Genomic DNA, 13,883 nt, shown 5'->3' on the forward strand with positions numbered 1-13,883 from the left:
GACCATTTGGAATATGAGAAATTTCGACGTATCAAAACATGTTTCAAATGAAAGTATAGTCATGGAAATGATAATTTCCTATGAAAAACATATTTTCCATTCCAACAGTTTTCAAAATCCCTTCCATATATACTATTTCAGTTTTCGCATAAAATCTCATAACTTTTACCTGTTGCATCATTAAAACATTTTGTAAGATGAAAAATGACCAATTATAAAAACCGTGAGGTTTATCAGAGTAAGAACCAGAAAGTTATTCTTGCGAAAAAACATCTTGATTTCTAATTCAATAAAAGTTTCGTCTGAATTTCTCAATTATTATTATGCATGATACTGTCTTAATAAAGAATAAATTCTGACATTTAATTTATGGTCAAAGTCGTATTTTGTATACTGTGTCATCTTCTGCAAAAGCAATATACCCTCTTCTTTTGTCTGAAAAAAACCGAAGGTTATTAAACGGGAACACCGGGATAGTATTACTCACTTCTTCGTTCATCAATAAAAGTGACCCGAGCTCAAACTGACAAAAAGCCGATATGTGGGCATCATCGGAAATAGGGGAAATATTTTTTCTCAACTCTAAACAATCTCTAAACATCTCCATAGCTTCCCCGTAAAACCTTTGAATGCAGCAAGTATATCCAATGATTAATTTTGACAATCCTTTCATTGGTTCATCATTCGGGTCTCTTAACGAAATACAATCTGAAATTTTAAAGAATATGAAAAGCATTATTGAACAAATTATTCAATCATGTTCAAAGATGTAACAGTTGTTCATAGTTTATATAATAGTTTACCAACCGCAACACGCATTTATACTATACAATAGCATCTTCAGGCATGTACAATACTAAACTATAAGAGTCCTCTTCAATATGGGACATGGGCCTCATCCTGAGGTATGTATCCATGCCGAAAGGATGTAAGACACACAGTGTCACTAAAAGAACTTTCGAGATAGCCCTCTCGTTGTAAAACGGCCGTGTTACGATAATACAGAGCTCTTCCGCAATGAACCTAGCCCTAGACTCTTATAGAATCCTTTATAGACCACGAAATAACCAAAGAATCTGATCATGAGTCTTCAGAGGAGATGAAAGTAGAACCAACTTCCCCAACTATCCACTCTGTAACATCGCATTAAGAACAGAAGCTTCTCTGTCCTTAAACTTTTGATTCTGTTGGCAAACCTAGGAGACTAGGTGGTGCAGCCAGGAAACGACATATCGTCTCCTGAAGATCAGGATATCTTATGAACCTGCCTTGCACCAAATCCCTGAGCAGCAGGGGCAGAATATGAGTCAAGAGGCAAACGAACTCTTGCTGAGCAGGTCAGCAAACGCAAAACTTGAATCGATGAACCACCCAAAGTAGAAGCAAAAAAGTCCAATTTCACTGAATTCAGTATATCGTATAGATCTTCCTATATGGGTAGATTGCTCCGATATTTCTATTTAGGTCAGTAGTGCTAGAACACTTGAGTATGGTGTAAAAACCAAAACCTTGATCGTATTAATATCAATACATTGAGTAAGTGGAAATTAGACAAAGTATTTTATTTCTATATCTAATTGAAGATGAATTTCTACAAAATAAATAAGTCATCAATATCACAAATCTGATGATTCTGCTTCAGCGTGACATCAGCCGAGTTCATTGTTGTTTTTTCGTTGGTTATCTGCCACACGTATCTACAAAATGGCAGGTTTCACAAGTGTTCATCAGCATTTCATCGACATTTTACTATTATGTCACTCCTCGGAGAACCTGAAATCTTCAACTATTCACAAATTCCCTTGTCTCGTCATTTCTTTTGGATTCCAGGACATCGGCTAAGGAGGCACATCTTCACCGGCAGGAGGAGGTTGCATATCTTAGCGAGAGTCTAGAAGTGATTTCGAATTGGGGTGAATGTAACCAATGCCACAAAAACCCAGGCATCGGTTTTCTTCGATGAGTTTGTTGGGGTTTAAAATGGACACCAATATGTCTTGGCTCAATTATGTTGCTGGAATTGCAAAAGCTGCTTCTCAAAAGCTTGGAACCAAAAAACTGTACACACCTCAGCAACTTTTGATGCATAATAAAGCTCAGATGAGACCTTCTTTGGAGTATTGTTCTCATGTCTTGAGAACGTTTTTCCAAATGGACTCAGTCTTCAGCGATTCAAATCCGATGTGAATCGCTACTTTTGCACAAGCACCGCTCTGAGAGCGCCTCAAGGATTTTCCTGTAGTGCTTATGTTCTGTACTTAAAAAAATCCATCAAACAAGAACTCAATTGCAACTAGGGTAGTCTAGTTGTGAAACTCCAGACATCACCAGAAGATAGCAAATGATACCTTGCCGAAACGTTCTGAAAATAATCCTTATGAGAATGAAAAACACAGAACACGAAGCGAAACCCGAGCGTGTCAATTATTATTAATGATACTCAACAAAATATAAGATATAATAAGGTAATTTCTGAAAATAAATATTTCTGAACGTGTTTTGTGGATTAGCTTGATTCGCTGTGTAATTTTTTTAATGTCTAATATATTTGAATGTTCACTCTTTACGTACATTGTACTTTCTCAAAAATAATCGATTGTTCTTCAATGAATGTCCATGTATGTAGTTACCTTTTTTTATAACATCTATTGTAAGGCTATCGCAATTGGGTAAGGCATTCCAAAGGTATAACATTTCGAAAATGAGCAATTTCCAGAAGATCACTTTTTTCTTTTCTGCCAATTCTAAATCAGAAGGACAGAATTTGTATCGTTTTGTCAAAAACTGGTCTAGTGGTGTTCCCTTCAAAATTCCCACTCCGAATGCTTTGAAATCTTCAAAAATACTGCTTCTAAAAAAATTTTCAGAGGCACCTGAAAAAATAAATTTCAAATAGATTTTTGATTGCAACGAAATCATGAACCACTCCAAGAATATATCCTTAACAATGAAGTCGAACTTAAATAGTTTTCGGAAAACATTGAGAATGACAATAAAATTGTTATACCCAACACCCTTCACACCTATTGCCTTCAGAAATATATCTACTGAAATATTGAGAGAATATAATAATGATAATGCATTCCAATCCCGATACATAATCTCGCGCAATTGATGTTTTGACAGTTTACATGAATCATCAGGTATAGATATAGTATACCATATAGTATACATAGTACCTATACCATATTATAGTACCAAATTTAGTGAAAGTGACAGTAAAGTTTCTCCTATTCATAAAAATGGCAGGAAAAAGTGAAATAAATAATCATCGACCTCCATTTTCCGATTTTCCCACGAATTTTGGAAAGATTGCACATTCAATTTATAAGTTATTTGGGGAGAAATTATCTATGATGGTCACACCTCTTCAGGGCCTTTATTAAAACAGGCGTTGACTATTTCGGACCTTTAGAAGTATCAGTCAAGAGGAGCCGAGAAAAAAAGATATGCTGTTATTTTCACCTGTATGGTCACTCGAGCTATTCATCTTGAAATAGCACATGATTTGAGTACGAATTCATTTATCAATGTACTTCGTCAGTTTGGATGTCGGAGAGGATTTCCTGAGGAATTATATAGTGATAATGGGAAAAACTTTAAAGGAGCTGAAAAGGAAATATCTCAAGAACTGACGAAGTTGAACCAGGATGAAATACTACGATTTTATGCAATGAAAAAAATTAAATGGGTTTTCAATCCTCCTCTAGCACCTCACATGGGAGGATGTTGGGAACGACTTATTCAAAGTATAAAAAAGGTTTTAAAAGAAATTTTAAAATTAAAGTACTATCCAGAACATATTCTGAGAAATTTTTTGATTGAATGCGAAAATATTTTAAATTCTAGGCCTTTAACATATGTTTCGTTGGACTCTGAAGATGCAGAGGCATTGACTCCTAATCACTTTCTCATCTCATCGTCGTATGCTGCACTCTCCTGTACTGAAACCAGCGATAGGGATATGAATTTGACGTCCAGTTGTCCATCTGGTTCAGATGGACAAAAGAGTATTTGCCAAGTTTGATCAGGAGATCAAAATGGCATGGTGATTCAAAATCTGTCAGTGTAGAAGATGTTGTTTTAATGGTAGATCCAAATGGACCCAGAAATATTTGGCAGAGAGGTATTATCAACGAAGTTTATCCTGCCAAAGATGGTAAAATCAGGATCGTCGATATGAAGAATAGTAGTGGCACGATTTTTCGACGACCAGTTTCAAGACTCATCATTTTAGATGTTATAAAATAGTAGTAATTGGTTATTCAATTACTAAGGGGGAGGATGTTATAGATTTATCATTGTTATCTGATTACACCCTGTATATCGTTTTCAGTTGACATTTGTTAGTAGTGATCAAGGTTGATGTGAAAATATAAGTTTTGTAAAAAAAGAAAAGTTTTTTGAAAGACGTCTGACTTTTCTAAAAGAATATAAAATTTCGTTCTTCGACCCGGAATAAATAATAATTTGCAGGTAATTCAAAAACATATAGGGTGTAACTAAATAAGTGTAAAACATTTGAAGAGGTGATTATTCCTCATCGAAAAAAATATAGGATCTTTCATATAAAGAAATTTTATTGGAGCATCCCTTGTTAAGATACAGCCCCTCAAAGGGGGTACATAAAATTTGTATAACAATTTTTTCACAAGCACTATAATAGTTACAATATTGAAATCAACCTGACGTTTTGTACTACCAAAAAGACACTCAGCCGGAAATTTATTTGGTTTACCCCATGGTTGTAAGAGGTGGAAAACGCAATCCCTAAAATTTATTTCCAATGCAATTTTCTGTCTTATTATTTGTTTACCATTAAAATTTTTTTTTTCCGATAGCCTGTTTCAAAAAATGATTCTTGGGTTTTTTACCCAAAATGAATCAGTTCGCAGCAAAAAATTATTTTACGAACAACTACAGAGATACATCGTCATAAATGCGAAAATACGAAACTAATCTATCTAGTAGGTCGCTATTAGCGATAGAGACAATTAAATTGGTATGACGCTGTCAGATTGTGAATTTTCGAAATTGAATTAATACTAATTGTGTGTTGTTGTTCTGTTCTTAATTTGTTACTTTAATAATTCACTTGTTATTAAAATGGCATACACAAATGAGGAAATGGCTGATATGCTTTACGTTTACGGTCTGTCGCAGGGGAATGGGTTAGAAGCTTCTAGAAGATATGCTGAAATGTATCCTCAACGGCAGCATCCTTCACATAGAATATTGGCTCGACTTCATCAACGATTACGAGAATATGGTTCATTCGACAAAAGAACGCAGGATTGTGGTCGTCATAGAGAAGTACGAACACCACAGCTTGAGGAAGCAGTACTTAATTTGATTGAAGAACAACCTACTACCAGTACTAGAAAGATTGCTTTCCAGCTAAATGTTGATTATATGACGGTATTTTGAATTTTGAAGGAACAACTCTTATACCCTTAACATCTGCAACGAGTACAGGCACTGTTACCGCGAGACTTTCCGAACTGTCTTGAATTTTGCAATTGGATGCTGGAAATGATTAGAAGAAATTGTGACTTTCTGAAGACGATAGAATTCACAGACAAATGTAATTTTTCTCGGGACAAGATTATTAATTTTCATAATTACCACATATGGGCTGATGAAAACCCTACCGCTATTGTCGAAACTAACCATCAAGAACAGTTTTCTCTTAACGTGTGGCTCGGAGTTATTGGGAATGATTTATTTGGGCCCCATTTTCTACCTCCTCGATTAAATGGTGAGGCATACCTTCAATTTTAAAAGAAGTGCATCCAGTACTGCTGGAGGAAGTTCCTTTGGGGAATCAGAAAGGATATGTTTTTTATGCATAATGTGGCTCCCGCCCATTTTAGTCAAGTAGCACGTCAGCATTCAACTGAAACATATGCAAATCAGTGGGTAGGTCGAGGAGGAACACAGAACTGGCCCGCTCGATCCCCGGATCTCAATCCTCTCGATTTCTCTATTTGGAGCCATTTACAGCATTTGGTTTATCGTACTCCTGTTTACGATGTGGAGGACTTAAGAAACCGCATCATCAATGCGTGCAGGGTAATCAGAGTGACTCCAGGAATATTTGAGCGAATACGTGGCTCAATGCGCCGACGTCTAAACGCATGCGTAATGTTGTGTGTTTTGTTATTAATAAATTAGTTTTGTTTATTACCGTTTAATCGTGTAATACAAGTACTAATTACAAAATAACAATAAATCCAGTTCGTAAAATAATTTTTTGCTGCGAACTGATTTATTTTGGGCAAAAAACCCACGAGACATTTTTTGTTCAGAATGAAACAGGCTATCGGAAATAAATTTTTAAATGGTAAACAAATAATAAGACAAAAAGTTACATTGGAAATAAATTTTAGAGGTTGCGTTTTCCACCCCTTAGAACCATGGGGTAAACCAAATAAATTACTGGCTAAGTGTTTTTTTGGTAGTACAAAACGTCAGGGTAATTTCGATATTGTGACTTTTCAGTGCTTATGAAAAAAATTGTTATACAATTTTTATGTACCCCCTTTAAGGGTGGGGCTGTATCTTAACAAGGAATGATCCAATGAAGTTTCTTAATATGAAGGATCCTATATTTTTTTCGATGCTTAAATGTTTCACACATTCATGTATATACAGTGTGGTCCAACGAAAACTTAACACCTCGAGTTTCCGGCGTTAACATGAAAATGTGGAAAATCGCTCGAACCCGTCAATTTCTGATTCGAGGGGGAACAACTGTTCCACTGTTTTCATCCCCGTGACTTCAACCCCCTAACGGGGGTGAGCACAACCCCTTGATTTTGAATAGGGATGAGGGGTGTTGAGATACCTCATTTTGAAGATCTTATCGTGTACTATCTGACCGTAAAATTTCGCTCCAAAATATCCATCGATAACGACATGACAGGTAAAAGAGTGGAAGAGTACGTACTTTTGTGATTACTTTATTAAATGTTCGAAATGGGCACCATCCACTTCCATGCAGTAATATAAGTTTTGCTGAAAACGTTCACGTACATTACTCAAGATGTCTGGTGTAATTTGACGGCATTCATTAATGATCCGAGTTCGCAAATCATCCAGTGACTCAGGCTGGGTAGCGTAAATCTTGGATTTCAGGTGACCCCATAGAAAAAAGTCCAGTGGAGCCAGATCCGGTGATCTAGGTGGCCACTCAATATGTCCCCTTCTTCCAATCCAGGCGTGAGGAAAATTGTCATCTAAAAACTGACGCACCGGTTGAACAAAGTGAGGTGGTGCGCCATCTTGTTGGAAAATGATCGTTTGATGGTCTTCTGCATTCTCCAATACTTGCACGAGGGCTGGATAAATAGCGTTCTCCAATAGATCGAGATAAAGTTGGCCTGTGAGATTACCGGGTAGAAAAAAAGGGCCGATTATGTGATTTCCATAAATACCCGCCCAAACATTTAATTTTTGGGGGCGCTGTGTATACACCTCACGAAATAATCGTGGATTTTCATCTGACCAATACCGACAGTTATGCCGGTTTACAATGCCGTTAAGGTAAAATGAACACTCGTCCGAAAAACAGATATCGAACATGTAGTTTTGATTGCAGTTAATTATTTCACTGATCACTTCACAGAACTGGAGTCGGCGATCGGGATCATCCTCATTCAGTTCCTGAACCAATCGTATCTTATACGGATGGAATTTATGTTGTTTCAGGATTCTCATGATTGTTGTGCGTGAAACACCAGATACCTCGGACAATTTCCTAGTACTAACGGTCGGATCCATTGCTATATGACCTAAGACAGCCACGTCCCTCGCTTCGTCTCTTTCATGCACCCTCTTTTTGTTTCCAACTGACCCAGTAGCGTCAAATTTGGCAACCAGTTGCACAACGTAAGCAGCGGATACATTTTTTCCAGGATGTCGTTCGTTAAATAAAGCCGCTGTTGTGCGCGCAGAGTCGTTATTTCGGAAAAATAATTTTATCATTTCCACCCTTTCTTCTACGGAATACACCATTTTAATTCCACTACAAATTTACAATCGCTTGTACACACTTGTACCGTTCTTAACAATTCACGATAGACTAAGGTACAAAAACAAGGTCCGTCTACTTTTTTGGACAAAAAATTAACCACTCAATACCTTTGAAATGCGTCGGATACGAATAATATTCTCGAGATAAATTCCATATTGCCTCTTTCACTATTTTCGCTGTTATTTCATTATCGATGGATATTTTGAAGTGAAATTTTACGGGCAGATAGTACACGATAAGATCTTCAAAATGAGGTATCTCAACACCCCTCATCCCTATTCAAAATCAAGGGGTTGTGCTCACCCCCGTTAGGGGGTTGAAGTCACGGGGATGAAAACAGCGGAAAAGTTGTTCCCCCTCGAATCAGCAATTGACGGGTTCGAGCGATTTTCCACATTTTCATGTTAACGCCGGAAAATCGAGGTGTTAAGTTTTCGTTGGACCACACTGTATATAGTGTAGTGATTCACATTGGATTTGAATCACTGGAGATTAAATCCATTCAGAAAAACGTTCTCATGAAGTTTATTACCCACTAACGACGTTCTTCAGATAAAAGAATTCTTAAACAAAGAAATTCGAGGGGAACTGAGTTGGATCTCAAAACGATAAGCAGCCACAGTCCGTTACGTATTTCTGATATGTACCGTTCTTGGTGGAATCAAATATGCCGAGTCTCTTGAACACTTCCCGTAAGAGTATTTATAGAAGAGACAAAATTTTCCAACCTATCTTCGAAGTTCCAGCCTATCAAGTTTGCAAGTGATGTTTGCGTCTCCAATCTAACTGGCTCTTTTCTGGATGGAATCCAGCTTCTGGGTATGCTTAGGAGCTAAGCTCCAAACATGAAAACAATTCTCCAAAGAAGGTCTGATCTGAGCTTTATAAAGCATTAAAAGTTGCTGAGGTCTGTACAGTTTTCTGGTTCTGAACAGTGTTCCAAGCTTTTGAGAAGCAGCCTCTGCAATTCCAGCGACATGATTGTGCCAAGACATATTGGTGTCCATTTTAACCCCCAACAAACTCATCGAAGTAGAAGCTGGAATTGTCTGACCTGACATTATTATATCCGGTTCGGAGACATTTATCTCTTTGGAAAAAACCGTTGCCTGGGTTTTTGTGGCAAGGAATTGAACCTGGTTACTTTCACCCCAATTCGAAATTACTTCTAGATCCTCATTAAGATATGTAACCCCCTGCTGCCGGTGAAGATGTGTATTCACCGCAGATGTTCTGGAATCCAAATGGAATGACCAAGCAAGTATGCTGCCGTGAGCAAATTTAATTTGAAAGAACGTTCCCTGCAAGTGGCCGTCGATGGATATCTTTCGAATAATTTTACCATCAACGCTGGTGCTCCCCAGTATCCAACCCTCTTTTTTATTGTATAGCAATAACTTATGGGAAAAAACAAGAATCCATTATATAGCTTTGCTGACTTTGCACACCTGTCTCGTCATTCCATTTTGATTTCAGGACATCTTAAATGGCAGTAGGAGGTTGCATATCTTAATGATGATCTAGAGGTGATTTCAAATTAAGGTGAAAGTAGCCAGATTCAATTCAATGCCACAAAAACTCAGGCATCGGTTTCTCCAAAAAGACGAATGTCTCCAAGACAGCCAATTCCGCTTTCTGCTTCGATAAATTTATTGGGGTTTAAAATGGACCCCAATATGTCTTGGCACAGTCATGTCGCTGAAATTGCAAAAGCCACTTCGCAAACACTTGGAACACTGTTCCGAACCAGAAAACTGTACACACTTCAGCAACTTTTAATGCTCTATAAAGCTCAAATCAGACCTTTTTTGGAGTATTGTTCCCATGTATGTTGCTCCGCCCCTAAGCTTAACCTGAAACTGCAGGATTCCATCCAAAAAAGAGCCATCCGCGTAATTGGAGACGCGAACATCACTTGTAACCTTGATAGTCTGGAACATCGAAAAAAAGTTGGAGATTTGTCTCTCTTCTGTGGACACTTTCACGTGAAGTGTTCAAATGACATTTGATTCCGACAAGAGCAGTACATATCAGAAATACATGTCGGACTGTGGCTGTGCTCATCGTTTTGAGGTTCAACTCAGTACCCCTCCAACGTCACTGTTTAAGAACTCTTCCATTTGAAAAACTGCGTACATGTGGAATATACTTCCTGAGAACGTTTTCCTAATAGATTTAATCTCCAGCGATTCAAATCCAATGTGAATCGCAACTTTCGCTTAGGTACCGCTCCTAGAGCGCCTTAACGATCTTCCTGTAGTGCTTGTGTGTTGTCCTTAATTAAAAAAAACTAGAAATAATGAGTAACGTTGAACGAAACAGAAAATCAGATGATAAAGACGACCCATTACCTGCACAAATCCCAGCCACGTAGCAATAAAAAGCTCGAGACCATCTACTGGAGGATTTCAAATAGAGGAAAGTGTCCGTGGCAGCTTTGTAATTCAATCTTATCAAATGACACCACCCGATCTCGTGCATACATAACACCTTGAGTTCTCTTTGGTTCGAATTGTCAACTGCTTTTTGGTAAGCCATCAGAGCACCTTCCATATCAGACTAAAAATTATCACATAAAATGATTCTCGTGATTCTCAATCTCCGTTTCTTACATTCAGTCTGCAGACCCTTCCTCTGAAGAACAAAAATAGAGGGGACCGGTCGAATTCGCTTTCAGATTCTTTCAGAAGGTATGCAGATGCGTCGACTCCTGCTGTCACGTTCGTGCCGTCTATCCCGTAAAACGGTCTGACGATTGTGTGATACCACAGTAATGATAACCTGAAACATGCGGTTCAATTATAAACACAGTCCAATAAATAGAGCGGTGTCCGGTATTTCTGAATTTTTGATATTTTGTCTGGGATAGTTGGTATATATCTGGAATGCAAAATGCGCAATTCTTTCTCTGCTCGACGCCATTTTGGAAAACACCGAAAAAATTTATGATGCACTGTTTGGAACCTTTGGTGTAGTAATGAATATTACTGGAGTTTTTTCCCAACACCAAATCGTTATTTTTAACACTTCGACACGTGTTTCGATCACCAAGGGATCATCTTCAAAGAGGAAGATTAAAACTAGAAACTAATGCGAAGCTAACCCTATTTATGCTATATAGGTATCCCATACAGGTAAACCATCCAGGCGTACCACCCATACAGGAATACCAACCTAAATTGATTTTACAATTTTGCCTTATCTATTATTTTACAATATATGTTTATATAAAACAATTTTCAGCTATATAAAAATTAATTTCACAATATTGCCTATCCAAATTTATTTTTGCAATGTGTCCTTATGTAGTAATCAGTAAGCCCAAAAATATTATTTTATTTCAACAAGCTATACAGAGTCTATGGAATGGTTTTGTTGCAAAATATGATGGGCGACTGCTGATTTTTCAGGTGTCCCATATTTTAAATGTGCTATGTGTTCCTTATATCTTACTTTAATATATCTTTTTGTCTGTCCATAATATTTTGTATCGCAGTCCTTACATTCAATTTCGTAAATTCCAGACTTTTCCGAATTCTCGACTTTGTCTTTTGGACTTCCCAAAAGGCTCTGTAGTGTATGACTTGTTTTAAAAACCACCTTCATACCTAGTTCCTTGAAAATCTTTCCTCGTATATTGGTGGTATGGAACTGAGATGTATTTATCTTGGTTTTTGTCCTTTCTGAAAGTCGAGATTTCGTTCATTCTCAACCTAAACTTCTTCTTCCTTATTATGTCATCTACAATACCCCTCGAGAAACCGTTAGTGGCTGCTATTTCCTGTGTTGTACGTCTTTCTTTTGTGAACGTATCATGTGTTAGAGGGAAAGTCAAAAGACGATGCACTAAAAAATTCAACCCAGCACGTTTGTGCTGTCCACAGTGATGTGAACTGTCAGGAATATATCTGTACGTGCTTGTTTCTTTTCTAAATATATCGTATTTTAACCCTCCATATTGGCTCCTCATTACCAAAACGTCAAGAAATGGTAGTTGTCCCTTATTTTCTAACTCATACGTGAATTTTATTGATGGACATCTTTTATTTAAATTGGAAACAAAGTCGTCAATATTCGATTTTTTGGTATCGAATATCGCGAAAATATCATCCACATACCTTAGCCTATTCCTAGAAAAATACTTCGACTTTTCTTTGGTTTCCATTTCAAATCTGCTCATGAACAGGTCTGCTAGGTAGGGGGACAAGGGGTTTCCTATGGCTGTTCCTTCCTATTGTTCATGAAAGCAACCTCCTACCTGGAACCGATTTTGTTTCATACAAAAATTAGTAAGAGAAACGAATTCATCGATTTCATTATTATTAAAATTATTTTCCTCTAGTAATTCCCTGAGGTATTGCAAGGTCTGTGGAATTGGGACGCTATGAAATAAGGAACTAACATCAAAAGAAACCAAAATCTCACCTTCTTGTAGAACCAAGTTTTTGTTTGTTGTATGAATTCTAAAGAGTTTTTTATACTAAAACTTGGTCCCGCAAACGACAAGGTTTCAAATTCCTTAGTGAGCCACTTTGCTATTTGGTAGGTAGGAGCTCCAATAGCTGTCACGATGGGGACAGACAAAAAGATCTATTAAAGTAAGATATAAGGAACACATAGCACACTTAAAATATGGAAGACCTGAAAAATCAGCAGTCGCCCATCATATTTTGCAACAAAACCATTCCATAGACTTCAGTTCATTAAGATTAGTTAGACAAGTTAACAACAACAGGCAACTAGATGCCTATGAGAGCGTAGAAATAAGTAAACACAATAATATTATGTATAATATAATGATATCATGAATAACGATGGTTGACCTATACCAAAGAGCATACTATATAGCTTGTTAAAATAAAATAATATTGTTGGGTTTACTGATTACTACATAAGGACACATTGCAAAAATAAATTTGGATAGGCAATATTGTGAAATTAATTTTTATGTAGCTGAAAATTGTTTTATATAAACATATATTGTGAAAAAATAGATAAGGCAAAATGGTAAAATTAATTTAGGTTGGTATACTTGTATGGGTGGTACGCCTGGATGGTTCATCTGTATGGGATACCTTTATAGCATGAATAAGGTGCGCATTAGTTTCTAGTTTTAATCTTCCTCTTTGAAGATGATCACTTGGTGATCGAAACACGTGTTGAGGTGTTAAAATTAACGATTTGGTGTTGGGAAAAAACTCCAGTAATACCGAAAAAATTGCCGTTACTTGATAAAAATCCACAGTAATTTATCAAACTCCACCGGAAACGATTTGATTTTCGTGAAGATAATAATGCTACCGACTTCAATGGAGTTCCGGCGAATTTTCTACCACATCCGATTACGATATATAAAAGCTAGCCACGGCCATATCGACACAGTCAAGTGGAAGTTACAGGCGGTTTGCGAAGCGATCTAGCAAGGCTATAGACATTTGAATAATAGTTGAAGTTTTAGTTGAAGTGTTTGTTGTATTTAAAGTGAAATAAAGTTGAGTTTGATCATTCAGTGTAGTCAATTATTGGTCAACCCACGGAAAAAAACATAACAATAGGTATTAAAAACTGAAATATAAAAATTATTAGATAGTTGAATACGAAACCACGAGCAAAATAATCAATATGGGAAAATAGTCAAGCGTGAAATTGTCCATGAATAATATGAAAATATTTAGATGATTCTGGCTATACGAAAATCATATAATCCTGTATTTTTAATTCAGATCATCTGATACTTTTTCAATTGATTTTCGAATTTGATAGCAGTTTTAGATTTTTTTATTTTTTCGGGAATTGTATCATATATTATTATAATTCCTTCATGATGAATTGATTTCTGTCCAGAATT

General features: G+C 36.8%; 1 protein-coding gene across 2 annotated transcripts in view; it reads right to left on the reverse strand.

The window, feature by feature from the left end:
• Positions 1-303: 303 nt before the first annotated feature.
• The window catches only part of LOC111512187 (tetratricopeptide repeat protein 39C), a 29,406-nt gene continuing 15,826 nt past the window's right edge, over positions 304-13,883 (reverse strand). For both annotated transcript variants that reach the window (XM_074179856.1, XM_074179857.1), the window contains exons 5-9: positions 10,648-10,816; positions 10,387-10,594; positions 2,631-2,873; positions 488-708; positions 304-435 (exon numbers count right to left, since the gene is read on the reverse strand). In XM_074179856.1, the coding sequence (XP_074035957.1) occupies positions 322-435; positions 488-708; positions 2,631-2,873; positions 10,387-10,594; positions 10,648-10,816 (955 nt within the window). In that variant the 3' untranslated portion in view covers positions 304-321. The remainder of the gene's footprint in view (positions 436-487; positions 709-2,630; positions 2,874-10,386; positions 10,595-10,647; positions 10,817-13,883) is intronic.

The sequence above is a fragment of the Leptinotarsa decemlineata genome, unplaced genomic scaffold (assembly GCF_025532065.1).
Source record: "Leptinotarsa decemlineata unplaced genomic scaffold, Ldec_3_MD MMD2_tig00026282_RagTag_RagTag, whole genome shotgun sequence".
In the NCBI taxonomy this organism is placed as follows: Eukaryota; Metazoa; Arthropoda; class Insecta; order Coleoptera; family Chrysomelidae; genus Leptinotarsa; species Leptinotarsa decemlineata.